We start from the raw sequence: 24069 nt of genomic DNA, 5'->3' as shown, positions 1-24069 counted from the left end.
TACACATATCTTCGCAAAGCCTTAGTTTCTCCTGTATACGCTTATAAAATCCTAGACACCCTTACTTTTTTACACAATACAATATATAAAACATTAGACGACGCCAACAATTTGTAAGTGTCAGTATCGAGACACAAACAAGAATCGAAACCGCTTGTAAAATAGAAGGATGGCTTCAGCGATATTCCATTCATGCTCCTGGATGACAAGAATCAACGATCAATAATAATAATAATAATAATTAATGTTAGGAAACGATATCATTCGGACAAAAGTAATTGGTTTTCGTGATTAAAATCTAATACTGAGACTGGAAGCAGCCAAGCCAACGGAAAAAAATTGCAACTTTAGGTACATTTATCCAGTAAATCTAGCCATTGTTCATAACTTAAATAGACTTTATCATTTTTTAAATAGATTTTTAAAATTCTTTTCCACTTTTAATAAAATTTCAGACTTCCTCTTTTTTTTTTTTAATTTTATAATTATAATTCCCCTAATAATATTGAGCAAAGCCCTTTTCAAGATTTCGTAACTAAAACGCGTTACATTTTAAAATTGTTCCTCGTTTTTAAAATTCGGTATCATTAGATTCAAAGATATTATACCAATTTGTTAAATTATCGAAATTGTTCAATATCTTTGTTAGAATGAACAGGGTGGCCGTTTTAATTTAAAAAAAAAATCCTGGTCATTTCCGGGTTTGCAAAATTTTGTTTACGGTTAATGAAATGAAAAACTTCAAAGGTTCAATTATTTACAAATTAGCAATTTTAAATTAAATGCAGTTAAAGTGTAAAATGTTTTAACTTTTATAAATTGTACAGTTAAAAGATTCAGTTCAAAAAATATATAAAGCCATGTTATCAATTTAGGCAATTTCAAGCTAGAAACGATAAAAATTGAACAATCAAAAATGTTTTTTTTAACTGAACACTTTTTAAATTAGAATTTAAATTATTTAAGTTTTAGGTATTTCCAAATTTATAAAAAATTGTTTTTTTTTTAATATTCTCTTAAAATTGACTTTAAAAAATCATTTTCAAAGAATATCAAGGAATTTGTGATCATCTTAAAACATTTAAAAATCTTTGAAAAGCTCCAGAATTTAAATCTTTAAAATTGAACATTTGGTTCACATTGTTTTGAAATAATTTCAAATTATATATATTTTTTTCAAAACTACTGAATTTTTTTTTAATTATTCTAACTTCCCAAAATTTAAAAAAACCTGCCCAGTAAAAAAATTATTTTAAAATCTTTCATATTATTTTTTGACAATATTGGAATTTCTTAAGTTCTTTTTAAACATTTTCTTAAAATTAAATGTTTAAAAATAAAAAATCAGTTTTAATTTTTCTAGAGATCTTAGAAGCTTTTTTTAAAATCTTTCACAATTCTTTAAAACTTTCTAAATGTTTTGTTCAAAATCTGCACAAATCTATATTTTGTTTTAAATTATTTGAAATAATTTCAAGTGTTAAATTTATTTTGAATTGTATGAAAAATTCTAAACTAAAATTTTTCCTTAATTAATAAGTGTTCAATTGTTATTTATACAACATAAATCAACAATTTTAGCTAAAAAATAATGTTTTATTTAATATAACAATTAAAACTGTAACGTTTAAAGTTTAAATTTAATTCTTTGAAATTTTAACGATTTAAGGCTTTCTATTTCAAATATTAAATTTTACTAGATAACAAGTTTACATCGAAAAATTTCAATTTTTATGTTAAAATTTGTACATTTTTTTGAATATTTAAATTTAATTTAATTTATATAATTAATTAAGTTTTGAACAGATTCAGAATCGTCTTACAAAATCAATTATTGTTTACTTTTTAATAATTAAAGTACAGTTCAATTTTTTTAAAAAAGTTATCTTATTTACATTTACAGTTGATCAAGTAAAATCGCGTTTTATACAAAAAATTCAATTTCAAAAGCTTTTAATTCTTTAAAAACTACATTAAAAATTTTATTAATTAATATCTTAAGACTCAAAAATACAAGTCTAAACTGGAAAATTTGTAAAAATATTTTAGAATTACATGTTGTGAACTGAATATCATAATTCAAAAAGTTAAAAATCGAACTCAACATTAAAGAAAAAGTTGAGATCAAACTCATTTTAAATTTGTAAATAATTTTTCAAAAAAAAAAAAAGAAAAAAAAAGAGATTTCCTAGTGTTTTCCGGTCCAGCGGCCACCCTGATAAATACAAAACTACTGATATGTGGGTTTTACTTTTGAACGCCTAAAGTATCTTTTGAAACCCCTTGAAAAATACATTTCACGAATCTTCTTTCGAAAATATACTACAGGTATATTTTTTGTTATCACAAATAAAACGTTTTGAATTCCGATCGCTAGGAATCCAAAAACTGGTTGTTTTTCTTTTCTTTTTTTCTTTTCATCTTTTTTAGAGAAATAGTTGGCTTGGCATTTTGAGAACACATGCACATCTTGGAAGCTCGTATCTAGTCTGTGAGAAGGACTGATAGAAATGACAATAGACAATTACATCGACTGCTACGTTTAAAAATCTAGACTACACTGATATTGTTTGGGCGACAATTTCTGCAATTGCACCTCGTTGTACATTGTTTTGTGCGAAAAATTGATTATCTTTTATCTCAAGCACTCGAAGGTACGATTCATGATAATCGAGGTGAATGATAATGGAAGTCAGCAAAGACAATGATTGAGCGCGATGCTTTTGAATCAACAAGACAAATTCACAAAATCGAATCGACTCTCGAAGACCGCTAAAGAGAGAAAAAAAAACAACTTAAGATAAAAGTTCTTACTCAAAACTCTAAAAAACAGATTTTCTTCTATCAGTCGTGGAAAAGTTTTGCAGAATAAAAATCTGTCAATTAAAATAGATATCTAGATATGAGATCACAGTCTGAAGACTTGAAAATAGTCATAAATCGTTTTAAAATACTACTCAGTGCTGGAGAAGTTACTCAGAAAGAATAATTTGCAATGCTGCAGATATTCAATTATTTAAATTCGATTTTTTCAAAATAAATTTCAGTAATGTTCATATTCTGTGCATATTTTCCTTTAAGGCTTGCCGTTCTAAGTGGGACACTTTTCAAAGTTAAGCTTAACAAATTTTCGATTGAAACATTCAATAATTTACGTGTATAAAATTTATAAAGTTCTAAGTAATTTTAAATTCGAAACATTAAAATTTGAACGATTTTAAATTTGGTTTAAAACTGAACACTTTTACTTAAAAATTAAACATTTTTTAAATAGAAAAATTAATATTGTAAGATTCAAAGTTTAACTTTAGCAGCTTGAAATTTGAACAATTCAAGGCTATTTTAAAAAATTCAGTTTCAAATAGTTTAGTTTTCAATATTTGAAATACTTGAAAGCCCATTTTAAATGAGCTGCAAAATATTGCTAAATCTTCGAATACGTTTCTTTTTTTTAATTAAATAATTTCAAATTGAATGTGTCAGAAATGTATTATTTTAGACCGACACAATATTGGAATAGGATTTGCAATTAAATAAAAACGTGTCATAAAAAAAAATAAAAAAAATAATTACCGAAATAGAATATTGAAAAAATTCAAATCAACGAAACTAGAAAAAATTGGAAATAATATTAACGAAATATTTTCAAACAAGAAATTTCAAATTCCTGCTTTGGTAAGTTGTTTTTAATTTTAACCTACACGTGTATAAAATAAAACATTATCTTCGCAGACGCAAAATACAAAATATTTTTCTTTCTCGGAAATTTACTAATACCAGGGATTTGAAATTTCTGTAGTTTACTGAATTCGAAATGGAATACTTCAAAAACAATGAAAATTTAGAAATATAAAATTTCCGAAATCTTTTAAAAAACGAAATTTCATATTCCCAAAAATGTCGTAAACTGTTTTTAATTTCAAACTGCACGCACCTAAAATAAAATATTATTCTGACAGATATAAAATATCAACATTTTTTTGTCTTCAGAAATTTACAATCAAAATGCTGTAATTCACTGAATTCGAGAATTTTAATTCTAAAGATTTTAAAAATTCGGATTTAAACATTTGTTTTCGTCGACTTCCATTTTCTTAATATTTAAATTTTTCATTAATAAACATTATCGGTAGTTTATTTCGGCAATTCGAAATTTTTCGGTAATTTAATATTTTAGTATTTATATTTCCGGTATTATTCATGTCATCCCAGTTATTTAGAAAATTTGGAACTTTGAAAATTCGGGTTTTAAATTTTCTAAAATTGTCTGGTTTCGTTAACTTTCACTTTTGCAATATTTAAATTTCGTTCCTTAATATTATCAGTGATTTTTTTCGATGATTTGAAATCTTTGAAATGTTTATTTTTCGGTAATTTTATTTTTTAGTAATTTTATTTCCGGTATTATTCACGCTATCCCAGTTCTTAATTTAAAATTGTAAAAAATTTGACAATAGTTTATAAAGTTTTAGTCGAACGTTTGCATTTGTCAAAAAAGTGAACATTTTAAATTAGAAAATAAAAAAATAAAATTACTGAAAATGTATATTAAAGAAATTAAAATCATTTCGAAAGAGGAAGATAATGAAACTAGGAACAATTAGAAATATCAAATTCTCGAAATATTTTATACAAAATATAAAATATTATTTTTTTAATATTTATAGGACATTTAATAATATCGACAATTTGAAGTTGCTGCAATTTAATGAATTCAAGATTTAGAACATTTTGAAAATTCGGGTTTTAAATTTTCTAAAGTTCTCTAGCTTCGTTAACTTTCACATTGGTAATATTTAAATTTCGTTAGTAAACATTATATCGGTAATTTTTTTTGATGATTTGAAATCTTTGAAATATTTATTTTTCGGTAATTTTATAGTTTAGTAATTATATTTTCGGTATTGCGCATTCCATCCCAGTTCTTCATTTGAAATCGTGTAAAATTTGACAATAGTTTATAAAGTTTTAGTCGAATTTTGCATTTGGCAAAAAAATGAAAATTTAAAATTAGAAACAAAATACTAAAATTACTGGAAATATTTATGAAAGAAATTAAAATCATTTCGAAAGAGAAAGATAATGAAACTAAGAAAATTTAGAAATATAAAATTCCTGAAATGTTTTATACAAAACATTAAATATTATTTTTTTTAATATTTATAGAAAATTTAACAATATCGACAATTTGAAGTTTCTGTAATTTACTGAATTCAAGACTTAGAAAATTTTGAACTTTTAAAATTCAAGTTTTAAATTTTCTAAGATTTCGGTAAAATCATGCAATCTCATATATTAATTTGATATTACTTAAAATTGGAAAATAGGTTATAAAGTTCCAATCGAAATTTTTCGAATATTTCAACAATAAAATTGGCGAATTCTTTAAATTTCAACATATTCAAAATCTCCTTGTAAAATCAATTTATTCTTCAATTTTTACAACTCAAAATACCGTTCAGTTTTAAAAATCATAAATTAATTTATATTTACAGCTGATCAACTTAAAACGTTTGTTTTTCAACAAAACTTCACTTTCGAATGCTTTTAATTTGTAATTGTTTTCAATAAAAAAACTTTATAGTAAAAGATTGTATAATTCCTCATTGTAAACTCAATGATTATATAACTAAAAAGTTAAAATAAAAATGATATAAAATGGTATTCTATCATATCATATGAAATTTGTGATATTTCAAGCAACTGGATATTCTCTTCTAGAAATTTATAAAATTTCCGGACAAAAAATAAAATTCATACTTTAAATGATTTGAAATTGTAACTTCCCAACACTGATACTAATCTATTCGATGTTCAAAAGTCGATTCGATAGATGCAATCGTTGATAATGGGAAGAATTCTTTTTCGATCGGAGGACGATTGTCTAAAAATTGTTCGGGGAAGACTGCTGATAAAGGATTAAAACGTCTGATCCGAAGAAAAAAAAAATTCCAATCTGTTTCCTAAGGGTTGAAACGCTAATACTAAGTAATGTTTGGCGCGAGTCGAAAGTCTCTATACAGAAATATATACAAAACACAATTTCTCCGATGTGTCAACAATATCTTTTGCAATGGTTCTTCGCTGCGATATCATACAAATATATATATAATATATATATGTGTGTGTGTGTGTTTAATATATACGAATGATTAATAGATAATATTAATTCGTAATATTAGAATACTCTTTAAGTTTGCACGCAACATTTGCACTTTAAATACAGAATCACATGCCAGTCCATAGCACCCTAAAACACTAGCTAAAAACTATAATGGGCACATAAATATCATTCTTGAGACAATAACAGTACTGAAATCTCGTGTTTTTTTTTTTCAATGAAAGGGAGTAATGGGAAGACCAGTTTTTTTCATTTTTTTTAAAGACTTACTTCTTCTTCTTGTCTTGGATAAATGCTTCGGTCCTCATTCTCCGATTGAAGAGAGTCGCCTTTAACTGGAAGATGCAGTGCGTAGATTTGAACTTGTGGCCGTATTTGTTATCAAAACATACGAGCGATTTACTAAACTGCCCAACAGTTAACGAAAAAGTTAAATATTCTCTCGTAAATTGAAATATTTTGGCACTATATATCATCTAGTTTTTTCGCAGCAGCCTCGACGTCTTGTCGAATTGCAATCTCTTCGGGAAAACGTTTCTGCAAGGACGAGGAGGAGGAAGAGATGTCCTTTTCTCGCGATTCGGTTTCAATGTTGTGCTCGACGAAACAGTGGACTTGCAGTTCCTTCAAGGTGTGCATTGACGCTGAACAAATTGAACACTTGAAAGCCAAAGATTTCGATTCCTCGTGAATTGGCATATGATATGCTCGGGAGACTTCGCCGTCGGGGCCAACTTGACTTGCATATTGATGAATCGGATGAGATGGAATTGGCTCACCCTCGTCTGATGAAGTTTCACCTCTACTGGCTCCTTGACTCTGAACAGACTCCATGTCCCATTGACTCATTTTGCTTGGATCTTTCTCGTAGAGTTTCTGAGCCAGGATCTTTAAAAATAAATTCAACAATCAATCTGATGTAATTTAGTGTTCTTAAGATTTTGAAGGGCTCGGAGAAATTCTCACGAGTAATGAGAATTTAACCCTCATCACCTAGACGGGATCAGAATGACCTCAACATCAACTTCAGTATAAAATGTGAATTACCGAGAATATGACAGAATTTAGGAAATCTTAAAAGAATTTAAGAATTTATGATTTTTAACAATATTTTTATTGTTTAGATTATATCAACGGTTGAATATAAACTATTTCCTAGGTCACACATATTCAGGAATTTAAAATATGCACATTACTTAATAAATGTCACAAGGTGGAATAACAAGATCCCAGCACTCCCGGAAAACTTAGACGCGTGACATTTTCAAAATTCTCTGATTTTTCTTTGACTAATTTTTCATTTAAAATCATCAATACTCAAATACCAGAATTTCAATCTTATGATATTTTGACCATAGAATATTTTATAAGCGGAATAAAGCAGTGTTTCATATTGGGAATGGTGGTCTACCATTTCGCCACCTGGTACCGAAATATGGAACTAGAAAGAGCAGGTACAATTTTAAACATGTATTTTTATTTTTGGATAAAAGTGTTTTTACGATTGTTTTGTGAAGTATAAAACAATGATTAAATACTAAAAACAAATATTCATCAAAAACAAATAATTTTAGATAGCATTTCCATCTTATACAGTGAAAAAACACATTTTTGTGAAATAGGTTTTTAAAAAAAATACAATTACTTAATTATTTCATGTGATTTTCAATGCATTTTAAGTTTAAATAAACTTTATATTAATGTATGTAACGCGACATTTTATCCATATAATGCCAAGAATACGAATAATAGACGACTGGAATTTAAATACGAATAAATTTAAACGTTCGTTTTTGCTTCAAAATAAGTCCATTTAATTTTATTATCTTTTCAAAATCACAATAAAGAGAACAATAATTGTTTTTTTTTTTTTTGAGAAAAATATTAAAATACTTTTATGTATAAATTAAAATGCATCTTTAAAATCGTGATTATTCTTTCTAGTTCGATTTTTTGGCACCAGGTGGTGTATCGCAGTTTAACCATGCCCAATAAAAATTTAAAATTTTCAAATGTATTAATTTATTTCAAACAAAAAAAAAATGTTTTTTTCTTTTTACTTTAAGAGATAGCTCTTTAACAAAATACTAGAATTTTCAACAAAATAATTGAATTTTTAACATAAGAGTTGAATATTCAACCTAAAAAGACAAATTTCCAACGAAAAAGTGTCATAGTTTTTATTTTAATAAAAAAAGAATTAAATTTATACAACAAAAGAAAAGAATTTTAAGACGAAAAAGACGATTTTCAAAACAAATAAAGATTTTCCACTCAAAAAATAAATAAAAGTTTTTCTAAAATATTGAATAGCGTCTGTGAATTTTTTTAAGTTGAAACCATACACTTAATCAGTATGACAACGTTTCAAAGTCAGCTGGAGTCAATTTGACCCCATTTAAGTAATATGTCATTTTTCAGAGGTATAAGTGATGAGGGTTAGTGAGAATTTGTAAGGATTTTCAATTAGAATTTAAAAAATCGTATTTTCTATAAATATTAATAATAAAGTAGATTATTTAAATTTCGCGGGAAAATGTATCGCTTCAAATTGGAAAGGGCTCTTAATTTAAATGGTAAAAGAAATCAAAGTAACCGAAAACATAAACATATCTAAATATATTTTAAACACTTTTCAGTTGAATTTTCAAATAAAAAGATAAATTGTGATCCTAAGAAATGAATTTTTAACCACATTTTTAGTGGAATTTTCAACCCAAAAGATTAGTTTTCTACCAAAAAAAAGACTTATTTTCAACGAAGTATATGAATTTTCATCTAAAAATTGATCCGTTTTCAACCAAAATTAGAATAGTTAAAATGTTGGATAAATAAATATTTTACCGGAAAAGGAAATCAATTTTCAACAAAAGTTTGTTTTTTTCACAAAAAAAAAGATTTTTTAACAAAAAATAGAAGAATTACATTTTTATTTAAAACAATCATTTTTCAACCAAAAATGATACAGTTGTAATGAAATATATCAATTTTCATCTAATATAAATTAACAGACCAAAACTAAAATAGTTCAAGTTTCAGTTAGAAAAGTAAATTTTAAACAACAAGACAACGAGTTTTTAGCAAAACTAATTCAATTTCAACTAAAAATATACATTTTCAAGCAAAACTGGAATAGTTACACTTTCAGTTAAAAAAATTAATTTTTAATTAAAAATAAACGAACTTTTAGCGAAATAAATTAATTTTAAAAAAGAGTAATAAATTTTCAACCAAAAATATGAATTGTTCACCGAATTGTGGATAGAATACTTGTATTTTCTACAAAACAGAACATTTTTTAGCAAAAAAGATTACATTTCGATCAAGAAATGTAAATTTTCTACAGAATATCGAATAGTTCAAGTGAATTTTAAAGTAAAATGATAAGTCTTCAACTAAAAAAAAAAAGTATTTTTTAACCAAATTGATAAAATACTTAAATTTTCAAGTTATTAAAATAAATTAATTCTGTTCGACTGTATTAGGTAGAATTTAATTGTTTTTTATATAAAATAAAAATATTCTTTTGTTGAAATATAAAATATTACATTTCTCGTTGATAAGTCATCTTCTTGTGTTGGAAATTGAACTCTTCTTTAAAGATGAACTAATTTCTTAGAAGTTCATTTTTGTTGTTAAAAATTCCGAATTTTAAATAAAAATTCAGTTTTTAACCCATTTGATTAAAAATTGATCCTTTTTAGTTTGAAAATTCAACCCTTTAGTTGAAAATTTCTAAGAATGAAAAAAATGTAAATAAAAAATGTTTATAAGCGAAAAATATACAAACTAAAAATAAATAAAATAAAATTTGGACTAACATCACTTGAAAATTGATGTAATTGATTGAAAATTCATCTTTTTCGGTATAAAATTAATCTTATTGATTGAAAATTGAACTATTTGTTTAAAAATGTATATGTTTTACTAAACATTTGTCTTTTCTGATAGAGAATTAATCTTCTTGTTTGAACAAACAAATATTTAGTACAAAATGTATGTATTTTATTTAAAATTAAAATTTTTTGAACGAGGATTTAAGTACTTTGTAAAAAAACTCGTTTTTGTTGGATGTTTTTGGTAGAATTCAACTGTTTTTTATTTTTAATTAAAACCATTTTTTTTGTCAAAATACCAATTTCTACACTTTTTTCTTTGTAAAATCATGTTTTTTGGTAGAAAATTCAACTCCTTGGTTGAAAGTTAAACTTCTCTATTAAACGTATTTTTTTGTTGTTAAAAATTCACAATTTTAGATGAAAATTCCTTTTTACAGTTAAAAATTAATTTCTTTTTCAACTAAAAATTTAACCATTTTTTTGAAAAATCAAATACTTGGTTGAAAATTCAACTGTTTTGTAGAAAAGTTCGTAGCTTGGGTTTAAAAATTCAAATAATTTGGTATAAAATTCAACCATATTGTAAAATATTAAACGCTGTTTTGTACAAAATTCGTGTTCTAAAAATCTAAAATCAATTCTCTTAAATGATAATGTAACTACTCCACTTTTGGTTAAGAATTTGATCCGTCTTAGTTTAAAAATTCAGCCTTTTAGTTAAAAATTTCTAGAAAGGAAAAAAATATAATTAAAAATGTTTAAAAGCAAAAACAATTAAGAAGTAAAAATAAAAGTAAAAATAAAGTTTTAGTTAAAAATTAAAATTTTGTATAGAATATTGATCTTTCTGATTCTTCTTGAAAATTCAACTCCTTGGTTGAAGGTTGAACTACTTTCTTAAGTTCATTTTGTTGTTGTTCCAAATTTAGCATTTTAGTTAAAAATTTGTTTTATTGTTGTTGAAAAAAATTTTTTTCTCAATTAATTGAAAACTCGACCGTTTTGTAAAAAATACATATTTTTGGCAGAATTCAACTGTTTTTTTTTTTTTTTTTTTTAATTAAAATTTTGTTCTGTTAAAATATCAATGATTTCATTTCTTGTAGAAAATTAATTTTTTTAGATTAAAGAATGACCTTGTTGGCTGAAAATTGAACTACTTCCTTCAAAATTCACTTTTTTGTCGTTGAAAATTCATCATTTTAGTTGAAAACTGAGTCTTCAGGGCTTAAAAATTCAAACAATTTGTAATGGAAATTTCACTACTCCATTTTTGGTTAAAAATTGATCTTCGTTAGTCAAAAATTCAACTATTTAGTTCAAAATATGTAGGAAAAAAATATATATATAAACTGAAAATTATTAAAGTAAAATTTGGACTAAGATTACATCCATTTTTTAAAGTATTTACATAAAAATGTATGTAATTTGTTGAGAATTTAACTATTTGGTTAAAAATTGATCAATTTTGTCGAGAATTCATTTTTTTTTAATAACTAATAACTATTTGTTTGAAAATTCAACTGTTTTGTAGAAAGCTCAACTTTTTTTATTAAAAATGCAAATACTTATTTAAAAATTGCTCTGTTTTGGTTGAGGATTCAAATATTCTGTTGGAAATTCATCCTTACTAGTTTAATTCGACTATTTTTGATTGATAATGAAAATTAATTCTGGGTTAAAATATCAACTATTACTGTTTTCTTTTGAATTTATCTTTTTTGCATTTAAAATTCAACTACTTAGTTAAAAGTTAAACTACTTTCTTAATACACTTCTAATCAGTCATTGAGCATACAAGTTCAAACATATTTTTCCAAATAGAAAAGTAAAGAAATATGGGCATTGGCGGACAAATGAGAGCAAGAACCTGAAAAATAAATTCAAACAAAGCATAAGAAAATTGTTCCTTTTATTTCCAGGACTGGAAACTCACCTGAAGACTAGTAAGACTATTATCACAGTCCGTAGTGTCGATATCGTTGAGATTGACACCAGACCTCTCCATTTCAGCGTAGGTCCCAAAAGGTAATTTCCCCAAGCACTCCAGCTTCATAATGTGGAGTTTGCTTCGCAAATGTTTGGCCAAGTGTCCATGTATCCTGAACGCACTGTTGCAATCATCACATTTGAAAGGCCTCGGATTGCTGCTAGTTGCTGCACCGAAAGTAGAAGTCATGCTGACCTTATTCCGATGGGAAATGGATCGCTGGTGCTTCGTCAGATGGCCCTTGGTTCTAAAATTAAAAGACATCCGTCCTTTCTTTACAATAATCTTGAAAACATACATCTTTATTTTTATTGAAAAATACTTTTTACCACGCATCAACAATTCGTAGTGTTTCTGACAATCTGATTGTTGATAAACAGGGTGAGTTCTTAAATTCCTCAGAATTTACGTTCAGGTTATATAACCAAGAATATGACAGAATTTAGGAGAATTTACAAGAATTTAAGAGAATTTAAGAATTTATGATTTCTAACAATATTTTTATTGTTCAGGTTACATCAACGGTTGAATATAAATTATTTTCTAGATATTTTTACCATAGAATATTTTAAAAACGGAATAAAACAGTGTTTAATATCAAATTTAACATTTTCAAATGTATTAATTTATTTCAAAGAAACAAAAAATTTTTTTTCTACTTTACAAGATAACTCTTTAACAAAATACTAGAATTTTCAACAAAATTATTGAATTTTTAGCGTAATATTCGAATATTCAACCTGAAAAGATAAATTGCCAACGAAAAAGTGTCAGTTTTTATTTTAATAAAAAAAGACAAATAAAGATTTTCCACTCAAAAAACAAATAGAAGTTTATCTAAATTATTGACCCTTCAAACCGGAAGACAAATTTTCTTACAAAAATTCAATTTTCAAACAAAAAATATGACTTCAACAAAAAATTAATTTTCCACGAAACTGATGCATTTTACACAAAAAAGGAAATCTCAAACTAAAAAATTAATGTCTACAACTAACACGCGGATTTTTAAATAAAAAATATCAATTTTAAAAAAATGGAAGTTACATTTTCTGTTTAAAAAATCAGTTTTAAATTAAAAAAAAAGTAGTTTAACTTGGACTCAAGTAGTTTAATTTTCAATTTAAAAAAATTAATTCTCAACAAGATAATTAAACATTTAACTAACGAGGCAACTTTTCAGATTTAAATATAAATCTTTAACAAAAAAGTGTTTTCTTAACAAGGCCATTCAAACAAATGTTTTAAACAAATTAGTTGAACAAGCAATAAAGAACGATTTTTAACCAAAAAGTTGCAAATTCGTAAAAAAAAATTTCTTCTATAACAGATGAAGTTTTAAATCAAAAAAATAAATTTTCAAAAAAATAGTTGATTTTCTGTTCTAAAAGATTTTAGTCGAGTTTTCACGACCAAACTATGCATTTTTGAACAAGAAATAATTTTCTACTAGAAAAATTGAAATTTCAATTCAAAAAGACGAATTTTTAACAAAATTGTTAAATTCCCTAACAAATAGTTGCATTTTTATCAAAAAATATGAAATTTATCTTAAATCAGAAGAACTTTTTACTACAAAAAAATTGAGTTTTTATCCAAAACAGATTCCAGATAACTCAATAATATCCAAAATTCAATTTTTGTAACAAAAAAATAAGTTTCTACGAAAAAAATGGAATGTTCAATCCAAAAAGATGAATTTTTTAACCAAAAAGGATGCATTTAAAAAAAAAATTTTGAATTCTCTACCAAATAGTTGCATTTTTATCAAAAAATATGAAATTTATCTTGAAGCAGAAGAATTTTTGATTACAAAAAAAGTTGAGTTTTTTATCCAAAACAGAATCCAGATAACTCAGTAATGCTGAGAATTGTAACAAAAAAATAAGTTTCTACGAAAAAAAAATGAAATTTTCAATCCAAAAAGACGAATTTTGTTAACTAAAGAGGATTCATTTTTAACAAAATTGTTGAATTCTCTGCCAAATAGTTGCATTTTGCAATTTTCTATTAAATAAAAAAAATTCTGAGCTTCTCATAAATTCTCAGAGTTTATTTCTCGATTATATTCTCCGGTTCCGGGTATCATTTTCCATAATACGGAGCTGTTCAAGTATTTCGCGTTTTTTTTAACAATACACTTGGAGCACGTATACAATGTCACGAGTTTATTATAAATTTTTTTTTCAGTCTTTTTAAATATCTGAATGTCTAAAAATAGTAGTCTAAATATGCAAAATTAAATAATTGTTTTTTTTTTTTAATTTGAAAAAGTAACTTTGATTCAATCAATATGTTTAATTTAGAAAGATTTTAAATACAAAATAATAATAAAATAAGTAACGATGTATTTAATTTGTTCCAAAAGTCCAAGAATTTGAATAATTAAAAGAATTGTTTGTTGTTAGTTCAATTTTCAAGAAAACACATAAATCTTTAACTACAGAAGATGAATTTTCAATCAAAAATTGAATATTTAATTTTTCACTTGGAAATATAAATTTTCAACAAAAACAAAACGAATTTTCAACAAAATAGTTAAACTGTTAACTAGCATAATCAAAGTTTCAGTACAAAAAAGCTTTATTTTCAAAATACAAAACAAAAAAGAAATTTCAAAGAATACATACATTTTTAACTAAAGATTAATTCTCGAATAAAAATATGAGAGTTGATATTTCAACCAAAAAAGATCTTAATTTCAAATACAGCAGTTAAATTCAATCAAAAAGCACGAATTTTCAACGAGAGGAATATTTTCCACTCACGAGAGAGAAACTTTGTTAAACAAACTGTTGAATTTTTGAGCAAAAAATGAATTTTTAAAAGAAAAGATTAATTTTCAACCAAATAATGAATAGTTAAATTTGCTGTTAAAAAAATTACTTATCAACCAAGATAAAAAAGAATTTTCAACAAAATGGATAAATTTTGGATGAAGCGATGAACTTTTAACTAACATGATGAATCTCCAAGAGAAATTGTTACATTTTTAACAAAATAAATGCATTTTCATCTAAAGAAGATAAATTCTCAACCAAAAATCGTATACTTATATTTTCAGTTTAAAAAAATTAATTTTTAACAAACAAAAAAATAAGTTGATATTTCTATTAAAAATGACCCTAATTATTAATTAAAACATTGAATTTTAAACAAAATACACGACTTTTCAAGCAAAATTTAAAATTGAATTTTAAAATATAAATATTCCATCAATAAATGGAATAATTAAATTTTCAGTTGAAAAAAAATTGCATGCAAAAAGATACGAATTTCCATAAAAACAGTTCAATTTTCAATGAAAGAGATGAATTTTCAATTGTAATTATAAAACTTCAAACATAGAAGGTGAGTTTCAACAAAATACTACTAAAACAGATGAATTTTAACATAAAATGTTAATTTTCTATCAAGAAAGATTTTTTAGACAAGAAAGAGAAAATATGTAAATGAAATTGTTGCTTTTTCAACTTAAAAAGACGATTTTTTCCCAAAACAGTTGAATTATCAACCACAAATTTTTAGCTTTGTAAAAAAATAATTTATTTTCAACCAAACAGTTGAATTCAATCCTAAATAGTTGGATTTCCAACCAAATTGTTTTTATTTTTCAATCAAAAAGACGATATTTCCTTAAAACATGCTCGACCAGAAAATTTTTAACCCAAAAAGATAAATTTTCAACAGAATAGTTGAATCCAATAATATAAGGCTACTTTTACAAAAAAAAAAGAAACATTTTTATTCAATTTTGCATTGCGAATTAAAAAATTTAAGCATATTCTCGTGAAAAATTCCGGACATTTCCAGTTATATAAAAATTCCCTGACAATTCCATGTTTTCCAGGTGAGCAAACGTCCTGATAAAGGTTATCATAAACACTCTCAGAGTCATATTTTGAGAGATTTTGCGGGTTCTTACCTAAAAGGAATTGCGCAACTCTCGCACCTGAATGGTCTCTCGAAGTAGTGAATGTTGATATGCAACCTCAGATGACTCTCCTTTGCGTCCTTGCTGAAGACCTTATTGCACATTCCGCAAACACTTCTTCCATCCTCCATCACACTGAAAACAAAACCCCATTTGATTTGCTAATAGTTCCGAAAAAGAGGGTAACCGCGAAACTTAATTTCAAAATTCCCTGACTAATTCCTGGTTTTTCCTTGACCCCAGATAACAATCTGTCGGCACTTATCCCGTATGGTGCGTGCACGATGTGCCGAACGCTCAACACGCCGTGATGGCGAAAATTCCGATTTATGTGACCTCATATGCGACGCATATGCGGCGCACTTCGTGTTCGCACGCGCATGTCGGCCAGCAGCCCTCACAATGTAACCTCATATGCGTCGCACGTGGTGTTGACACGCGCGTGTCAGCAAACCGCCCTCGCATAATTATAATAATTTAAAACATTTTTTAATAATTGAGGGGCCGGATCAAAATCTATATGTTCCATTTAATATTTCAATCATTGTTGAACAGGTACCAGACCGTAAGTTTCGTTCCATTTAGTTACTGCCAGTTAAACAAAAGCACTTCGATCTAATCGTTAATGCAATTTCTGTAATTTTATTTTATTTTATCATTCATTCTAAAGATTGGCGACTTTTGAGATTAATTATATGTAGTGTACATCAATATTCAAAGAGTAGGATTTTATTCTTGTAATATTCTTAACCTAGAATCTTTTATACAAAAAATTATAATAATTTCAGAAAAACATTTTCAAATTTATTTTTTCCAACCGAAAAATATAACTTTTGCACTACAAAAAATAAATTTTGAAACCAAAGGGACGATTTATCAGTAAAATAGTTGGAACTTTCGACCGTAAAAAGTGACTGTTTAACGAAATGGTTAAATTAAAAAATAAATAGATTAAACTGGGACCAAAAACAGTTGCATCTTCAATCAAATAATTACGTTTTTCAACCAAATAGTTGAATCTTCAGACCAAAAATTTAATTTTAAACTAAATAGTTGCATTTACAACCATGTCGTTTAATTTCAAACCAAAAAAGACAAATTTTAATCAAAAATTACGAAATTTTCACCGAAGCGGTCGTATTTTTAATAAAACAAGATTTAACTTCAACCAACAAAATTTGCATTTCTAACCAAATTATTTAATTTTCAACAAAATAGTGAAGTTTTTAATAACATACTTGAATTTTTTTCCTACAACCGTGAATCAACGAAAAATATAATATTTGAACCAAAAAACATAAAATCGCTACAAAAAGAGATCAGTTTTAAAACCAAAAAGACCATTTTTAGCCGAGAGGATTCATTTTATACCAAAAAAGTTGAATTTGCAGCAAAAAGCATTGCATTTTCAAACGAATAGTTTCATTTTTCATTAGAAATTATAAATAAAAAAAAAGAGAATTTAAATGCCAAAAACAAAAAACGGGGCTTCAACAAAATATTAAAGTTCTCCACCAGTGATGATGTTTCAATTAAAATGAGGAAAATTCAATAAAAAAACTTCATTTTCAATCAAACAGTTGCATTTTTACTCAAAAAAGAAGAAATTTAAAACAGGAAGAAGAGTTTCTACCAACGAAGATGAATTTTCAACCGAATAAGATAATTTTCAAGCAAAAATGGAAAAGTTACAAAATAATTATTTTTTTAATGAAATATTTAATATTTTACCCAATTAGCTGCATTTTCCATTAAAAAGGATCAATTTTTAACGAAGTAATTACACTTTCAACCAAATAGATCAATTTTCAATTAAAATGGTTAAATATTCAGTAAAAAAATTAATTGTCATCAAACAAATAAAAAAACGAACATTTAATCAGAGATGAACTTTTAACTGAACTGACGACTTTTCAACAAAAAAATAATCATTTTTTAATAAAGCGGTCCAACCTCCTATCACGTGGTTAAATTTTCCGTAAAAAAAGGATGAATTATTAACAAATATATTAATTTTATGCATTTCAATTTTAAATTAAAAAAACAGTTGAATACTACCAAAAAACCGAATTTTGAACAAAAGAGTTGAATTTTTATCCAAGAAAGGTTTTAATTAATTTTTCAGCACAAAAATATGAATTTTCAATCCTAAAAGAAAAAATTTCCAAGAAAACAGTTAAATTTTCAACAAAAAGCGTGATTTTTCAAGAAAATTGTTAACTTATATAGTTAATATTTCAAGCAACAAAATATTTTTATTCCAGATCAAAAGCATACAAATTTAATAAAAAAGATTAATTTTTAAATAAACAGTTGCATTTTCATCAAAAAAGGATGAAATTTATACTAAAACATTTAAATTTCCAAACCAAAAAGACGAATTTTCTAAAAGAAAAAGTTGAATTAAAAAAAGATTTCAATTGAATTTTCAACAAAACGTTAACTTTATAGGAAAACAGCTGAATTTCCAAATAAAAAGGAGGACTTTTTCATAAAATTGTTAAATTTTCAACCATATAATAAAAATTTAAGTAGCAACACAAGGCCAATAAATTATCAATAAGAATATTATATGAGTGACCGGAAAACTTTACTGTCAAAATTCATCAATTTTTCCTTAATCACTTTTTCATTTTCCCTGACAATTATTAATATTCAAATACCAAAATCTCAATCTTGAAATATTTTTAATATAAAATCTTTCATAAACAGAATAAAACAATTTTAAATAAATATATAAAAATTGCAATTTTATTATCCTAGCCCTTCGACGGGAAACAGAGGAAATTTATGAGTCCTTTAAAAAAAAATCCCTCGGAGAACCCTTTTTCTTTATTAAAGTATTTAATCTAAACAATTGCAGATAATTGTTCACAGATAAATGTTTTCGACATTAATTATACTGCATAATAATAAAAATAAATTGTGAAAAATAAATTCAGGGCGTTCACAATTTAAGATATTTTTTTTCAAATCGAGAATCTGTAAATAAAATTATTTCAGAATAAACTTTCCAAAATATAAAAAATGTAGAACTTTAAAAATTGATTACTTAACATTTGTCTAAGATAAAAAATGAAGTTTTCGCCATTTTTACCTCTCGAAATGTAACTTTTTAAAATTATAAACCTTTAAAATTGAATTATTTGGAGAAATTTTAAAAATAAAAAGTAATTTTTAATTTTTAATAGAAAAGTTTTGAAAAACGTTTTCGCAACTGAAGAGGAAAAATTCTTTGCTTTGGTATTAACAGATCGTAAAAATGGTTATTTATTTATTTTTTGTATCTGTTAGATATAATAATGTAATCAATTATTAAATTCCATTTAACAATTTTTTAAACTTTTAATATTGAAAAATTTGTTATCATGGATTTTAAAATTGATTACGGTTTTATATTAGGTAATAGAAATTCAAGGACGCGTGAATTTCTTGCTACTTTTTAATTTAACTTGAAAATTAAATTTTGAATTATTTATAAACAAAACAACTTTTAGGGAATTTAAATTGCGAGTATAGAAAATTAAAATTGCTTTGAATATTTGATTTAACAATATTAGAGTAACGAAAACTAAACATTCATTATTTTATTTCATAATTCTCAATTTTAGCTTCAAGTTTCGAATAGAAAATAAGGGTCTCGAGTTTAAGGATTCCCAACGGTAAAAAATAAGGTAAAGGGTTTTGACAGTTCCCTGACTTTTGCCAGAGTTCTTCCAAAACCCCTAAATTTACCTGAATACAATAATATTAATAAAAATAAAAAAAAAAAAACCAACCTGACATAATTCGGAGTAGGACCACCCGATGGTTGTAAGAATTCCGCCTGCGGCTTCGAATTTCCTCCAGGTGACGATGGAAGTCGAAAAGCCGGACTTCCAACCACCATCTTCCTCGCCATCGAATGTTTAAGACTCTCATGAATAGTCTGCTTTGGAATCTCAACACCCAGCTTCGAATCCGATCTTTCCGAAACCCTAATTTCCAATCCCTGTGTTCTTGGAATATCCTGCAAATTCGCCGACTCATGCAAAATTGGATCCTGATGTCTATAATCTGAAATTCGCGTGTCTCGACTCGGCGGTCTAGCTTCCACAATTGAAGAAGACATTTCCATGCCAGGAAGAGGCGAAAATTCCTGCTTTGCTCTTGGATCATGCAAAATCTTAAACTCCTGATTAGGATTTCGAAGCTCCTGACTGGAGATCCTGTAATCTTGGCTTCGCATCTCGCGACTCGGAGGCCGTAAATCCGGAGTGCGAATTTCCCGACTGGGCGGTCTTAAATCGGGCGTCTGAGATCTGTGTTTCAGTTCCGGGGCTATCCTAACATCAATATTGGACTGAGTCGTGATTTCGCGAGCTCTATCAACATCCCGCATCATCTTCATCGAGTTGAAAATCGAACTCCTGTCAATTTCATTCTTCACGTGCGATCCAATCCGATTGTTAACATCCTGAAGAAAACTCTTCTGCGAGTCTAGATTCTGTGAATTGAGAGCTGGCAGATCAACGACAAAATTGCTTCGATCTGGCAGACTGGAAGTCATGATCATGCTGTAGTCAACCGATGTTCTTGCAACTGAATTGATGAGTCGAGGCTCGTAGCAATCTCGGGACAGAGGAGTTCGCGGGAGATCCTTGTCTTTGTGAATCGATTCAATATCGAAAGGCCGCCTCTCCATATTGACATTATTCTGATAAATCTTCTCCCGGATCTCCATCTTGATATCATCCGAGGCCTGCTTCGACACGTTCTTGATCCTCGATTCCAGAACTGTGGCCGGCAATTTCGTTGGATCTGTGTAGGTCACAGTTGGCACACCGTGCGACTCAACGTTGAGACTCGAGACGATGGGATCCTGTTGTAAGTACAATTCTCTCTTCTCTTTGGTATGCTTGTCGACTTTGCAGCTCCCGACACGATACTGCTCCTTGATTTTACTGTCCATCACGTGTCTTTCAGTCAGATAAGCCTGCAACATGTGTCCATCAGTCTCAGGCTTCCACTCCCTACCTTGAACTGGTAACCTTTCCATACTCTGGACAATCGTTTGAAGAAGAATAGGTTCAGAAACTGGTGTTAAAATATCAGAAGAAGGCTTGGATCTGTGATTTGAAGGTGGGATCGTTTGAAAAATTTGCTTCGTCGTGAGATCCATTGGCTGGGATGAGTGACGAGGAACTGGTTCGATTTCTTCAATTTCGAGATCCGATTCATCCTTGATGGAAGACTGAATGACGCTGGATCTGGACTCAGATCTAGATTCGGATCTCGATTCGGATCTCGATTCGGATCTGCTTTCTGATCTCGACTCTTCGGAAACTGTGCGATTCGAGGGAAAATAATATCGATGGGAGAGTTCGTTTTGAATGACTGAAGTTCCTTGTGAGGTGAGTGGACTGGAATTTGCAGATGTTGAAATAACGGAGGTTGTTACGGAAGTACTGGGAAGACTCAGGGTGTATGGATATGTTGTTGGTCGTCCTGAAGAAATCAAACCAGGTAAGCTATTGGAAGTACGTTGGGCTAAACTGAGAAGGCTCTGGGCCGCTTCCTGTTCTTCACTTCCGGATTCTTCACTTTCCTCGCCCTCAGTGTCATCTTCTTCGGAAGAGGACTCTTCGCCGTTTCCACCACCGGCCTGCAGACGAGCAATTGCTTCTTTGTCGATGTTCTCGTCGCATACTGATGTTGGCACTGGCACTATTCCGAGCTCGACACACTTTTTGTAGTGAGCTTTGGACTTCATGTGTTTCGTTAGGTTGCCTTTCGTTTTGAAGCTGGAATTAAATAATGGTTCATCATTCAGATTGTCTATTCAAATCCTGGAAAAAAATGCTCTGACAATTCCAGAGTTTTTTTCCAGATACCACAGCTTTTTCCGGTGATAATTTTTTATAGTGCTTAATTAAATTCAATTTAAACTACTTCAAATTCATATCTTTACACGTAAAATAATTGTATTTTCCACTAGATAAATGAATTTTCAACCAGAAAGATCAATTTTCAAACAAAAATACGATTTTTCAACTAAAAATATGAAATCTCAAACAAATAGTTGAAATTTCAACTGAAAAAGATCAATTTTTAACCGAATAATTTAATTTTTGACTGAAAAACATCAGTTTTCCACGAAAAATAGAATAGTTAAATTTTCAGGTAAAAAAATTAATTTTTCACAGAAAAAAAAAGCAAATTTTAAACCAAAGTTAGGCATTTTCAACTAAAATAATAACAATTCAACCCGAAAAGATTAATTTTTAAACAAAAAGATGAATTTTTGAAAAGAATTTAATTTTCAACCAAAAACATTAATTTTCGAACACCAAGATTAATTTTCATACGTGAAATTTAATATTCTACAAAAAAGAACGATTTTTCAACAAAATACATGAATTTTCAACTAAAAATATGTGAATTTTCAACTAAAAAGATCCATTTTCAACCAAACTGATTAATTTTCAAATAAAATCATGATTCTACTAAAATAGTTGAATTTTAAACAAAAAAGATGAATTTCAACTGAAAAAGATCAATTTTTAACCAAATAATTGAATTTTGGACTGAAAAACATCAGTTTTCCACGAAAAATGGAATAGTTAAATTTTCAGGTAAAAAAAGTAATTTTTCACAGAAAAAAAGCAAATTTTAAACCAAAGTGAAGCATTTTCAACTAAAATAATAAAAATTCAACCAGAAAATATTAATTTTTAAACAAAAAGATGAATTTTTGAAAAGAGTATAATTTTCAACCAAAAACATTAACTTTCGAACACCAAGATTAATTTTCATACGTGAAATTTAATATTCTGCAAAAAAGGATTTTTCAACAAAATACATGAATTTTTAACTAAAAAATACAAATTTTTAACCAAAAATTTGAATTTCAACTAAAAAGATCCATTTTCAACCAAGCTGATGAATTTTCAAATAAAATCATGAATCTTCTACTAAAATAGTTCAATTTTAAACAAAAAAGAAGAATTTTCTGCGAAAAAAATCAATTTTCAAACAAAAATACGATTTTTCAATTAAATATATGAAATCTCAAACAAATAGTTGAATTTTGAACTGCAAAACATCAGTTTTCCACGAAAAATGGAATAGTTAAATTTTCAGATAAAAAAATTAAATTTTCAAACAAAAAAAGCAACTTTTAAACCAGTGATGAATTTTTAACTAAAATAATAAAAATTCGAACTAGAAAAGATGAATTTTGTTAAAGAGTTTAAATTTCAACCAAAAACATTAATTTTCGAAAACCAAGATTAATTTTCAAACATGAAATTTAATATTTTACAAAGAAGAAGGATTTTTCAACAAAATACATTAATTTTCAACAAAATATATGTGAATTTTCAACTAAAAAAGACAAATTGTCAACCAAATAGTTGAGTTTTGACTAAAAAGATACATTTTCCAACAAAAAATGGAATTTTAAAGTTTCAATTCAAAAAATTAATTTTTCACAAGAAAAAAAGCAAATTTTAAACCATAGTGATGAATTCTTGACTAAAATAATAAAAATTCATCCTGAACACATTAATCTTAAAACAAAAAGATAGATTTTTGACAAAAGAGTTTAACTTCCAACCAAAAACCTTGATTTTTAATTAAAATTATTAACATTCAATTGGAATATTTAAATTTGCAATCAAAAAGATTAAGTTTTGAACGCAAAGATTAATCTTTAAACAAGAAAATTGATAGTATACAAAAAAGAACGATTTTTAAACAAAATACATGAATTTTCAACTAAAAAAGAAAATTTTTTAACAAAATAGTTGAATATCAACTAAAAGGATCCATTTTCAACAAAACTGAGGAATTTTCAAACGAACTGATCAATTTTTACAATATAACTATGCATCTTTAAATGGAATAGTTGAATATTAAACCAAAAAGATAAATTTTCAGCCTTGAAGATTTTTAACAAAAAAAATAATTTTTAACTAAAATAGATCATTTTTCAACCAAAAACTGGGTAGTTAAATTTTTAGTTAAAAAATTGATATTCAACCATAGATATGAATTTTTAACTAAAATTACGGAATATTAAATTAAAGTAGTTACATTTTCAGTTTAAAAAAATGTAAAAAAAAATTAGTTTTGAAGAAAATAGTTTTAACTTGGATAAATAAATTTTCAGTAATAAAAAATCGTCAGCCAAAGAAAAAACGAA

At 26.7% G+C, this 24069-nt stretch overlaps 1 protein-coding gene across 4 annotated transcripts in view; it reads right to left on the bottom strand.

Annotated features, from left to right (window-relative positions):
- Positions 1 to 5565: 5565 nt before the first annotated feature.
- Positions 5566 to 24069, bottom strand: part of LOC117167233 (transcription factor HIVEP3-like) — a 48305-nt gene continuing 29801 nt past the window's right edge. For all 4 annotated transcript variants that reach the window (XM_033352013.1, XM_033352016.1, XM_033352014.1 and 1 more), the window contains 4 exons: positions 19664 to 21667; positions 15876 to 16019; positions 11897 to 12197; positions 5566 to 7009 (listed from right to left, as the gene is read on the bottom strand). In XM_033352013.1, coding sequence (XP_033207904.1) covers positions 6587 to 7009; positions 11897 to 12197; positions 15876 to 16019; positions 19664 to 21667 — 2872 coding nt within the window. In that variant the 3' untranslated portion in view covers positions 5566 to 6586. The remainder of the gene's footprint in view (positions 7010 to 11896; positions 12198 to 15875; positions 16020 to 19663; positions 21668 to 24069) is intronic.

Source organism: Belonocnema kinseyi, chromosome 2 (genome assembly GCF_010883055.1).
Source record: "Belonocnema kinseyi isolate 2016_QV_RU_SX_M_011 chromosome 2, B_treatae_v1, whole genome shotgun sequence".
Lineage (NCBI taxonomy): Eukaryota > Metazoa > Arthropoda > Insecta > Hymenoptera > Cynipidae > Belonocnema > Belonocnema kinseyi.
This window is presented reverse-complemented; position numbering and strand designations above follow the sequence as displayed.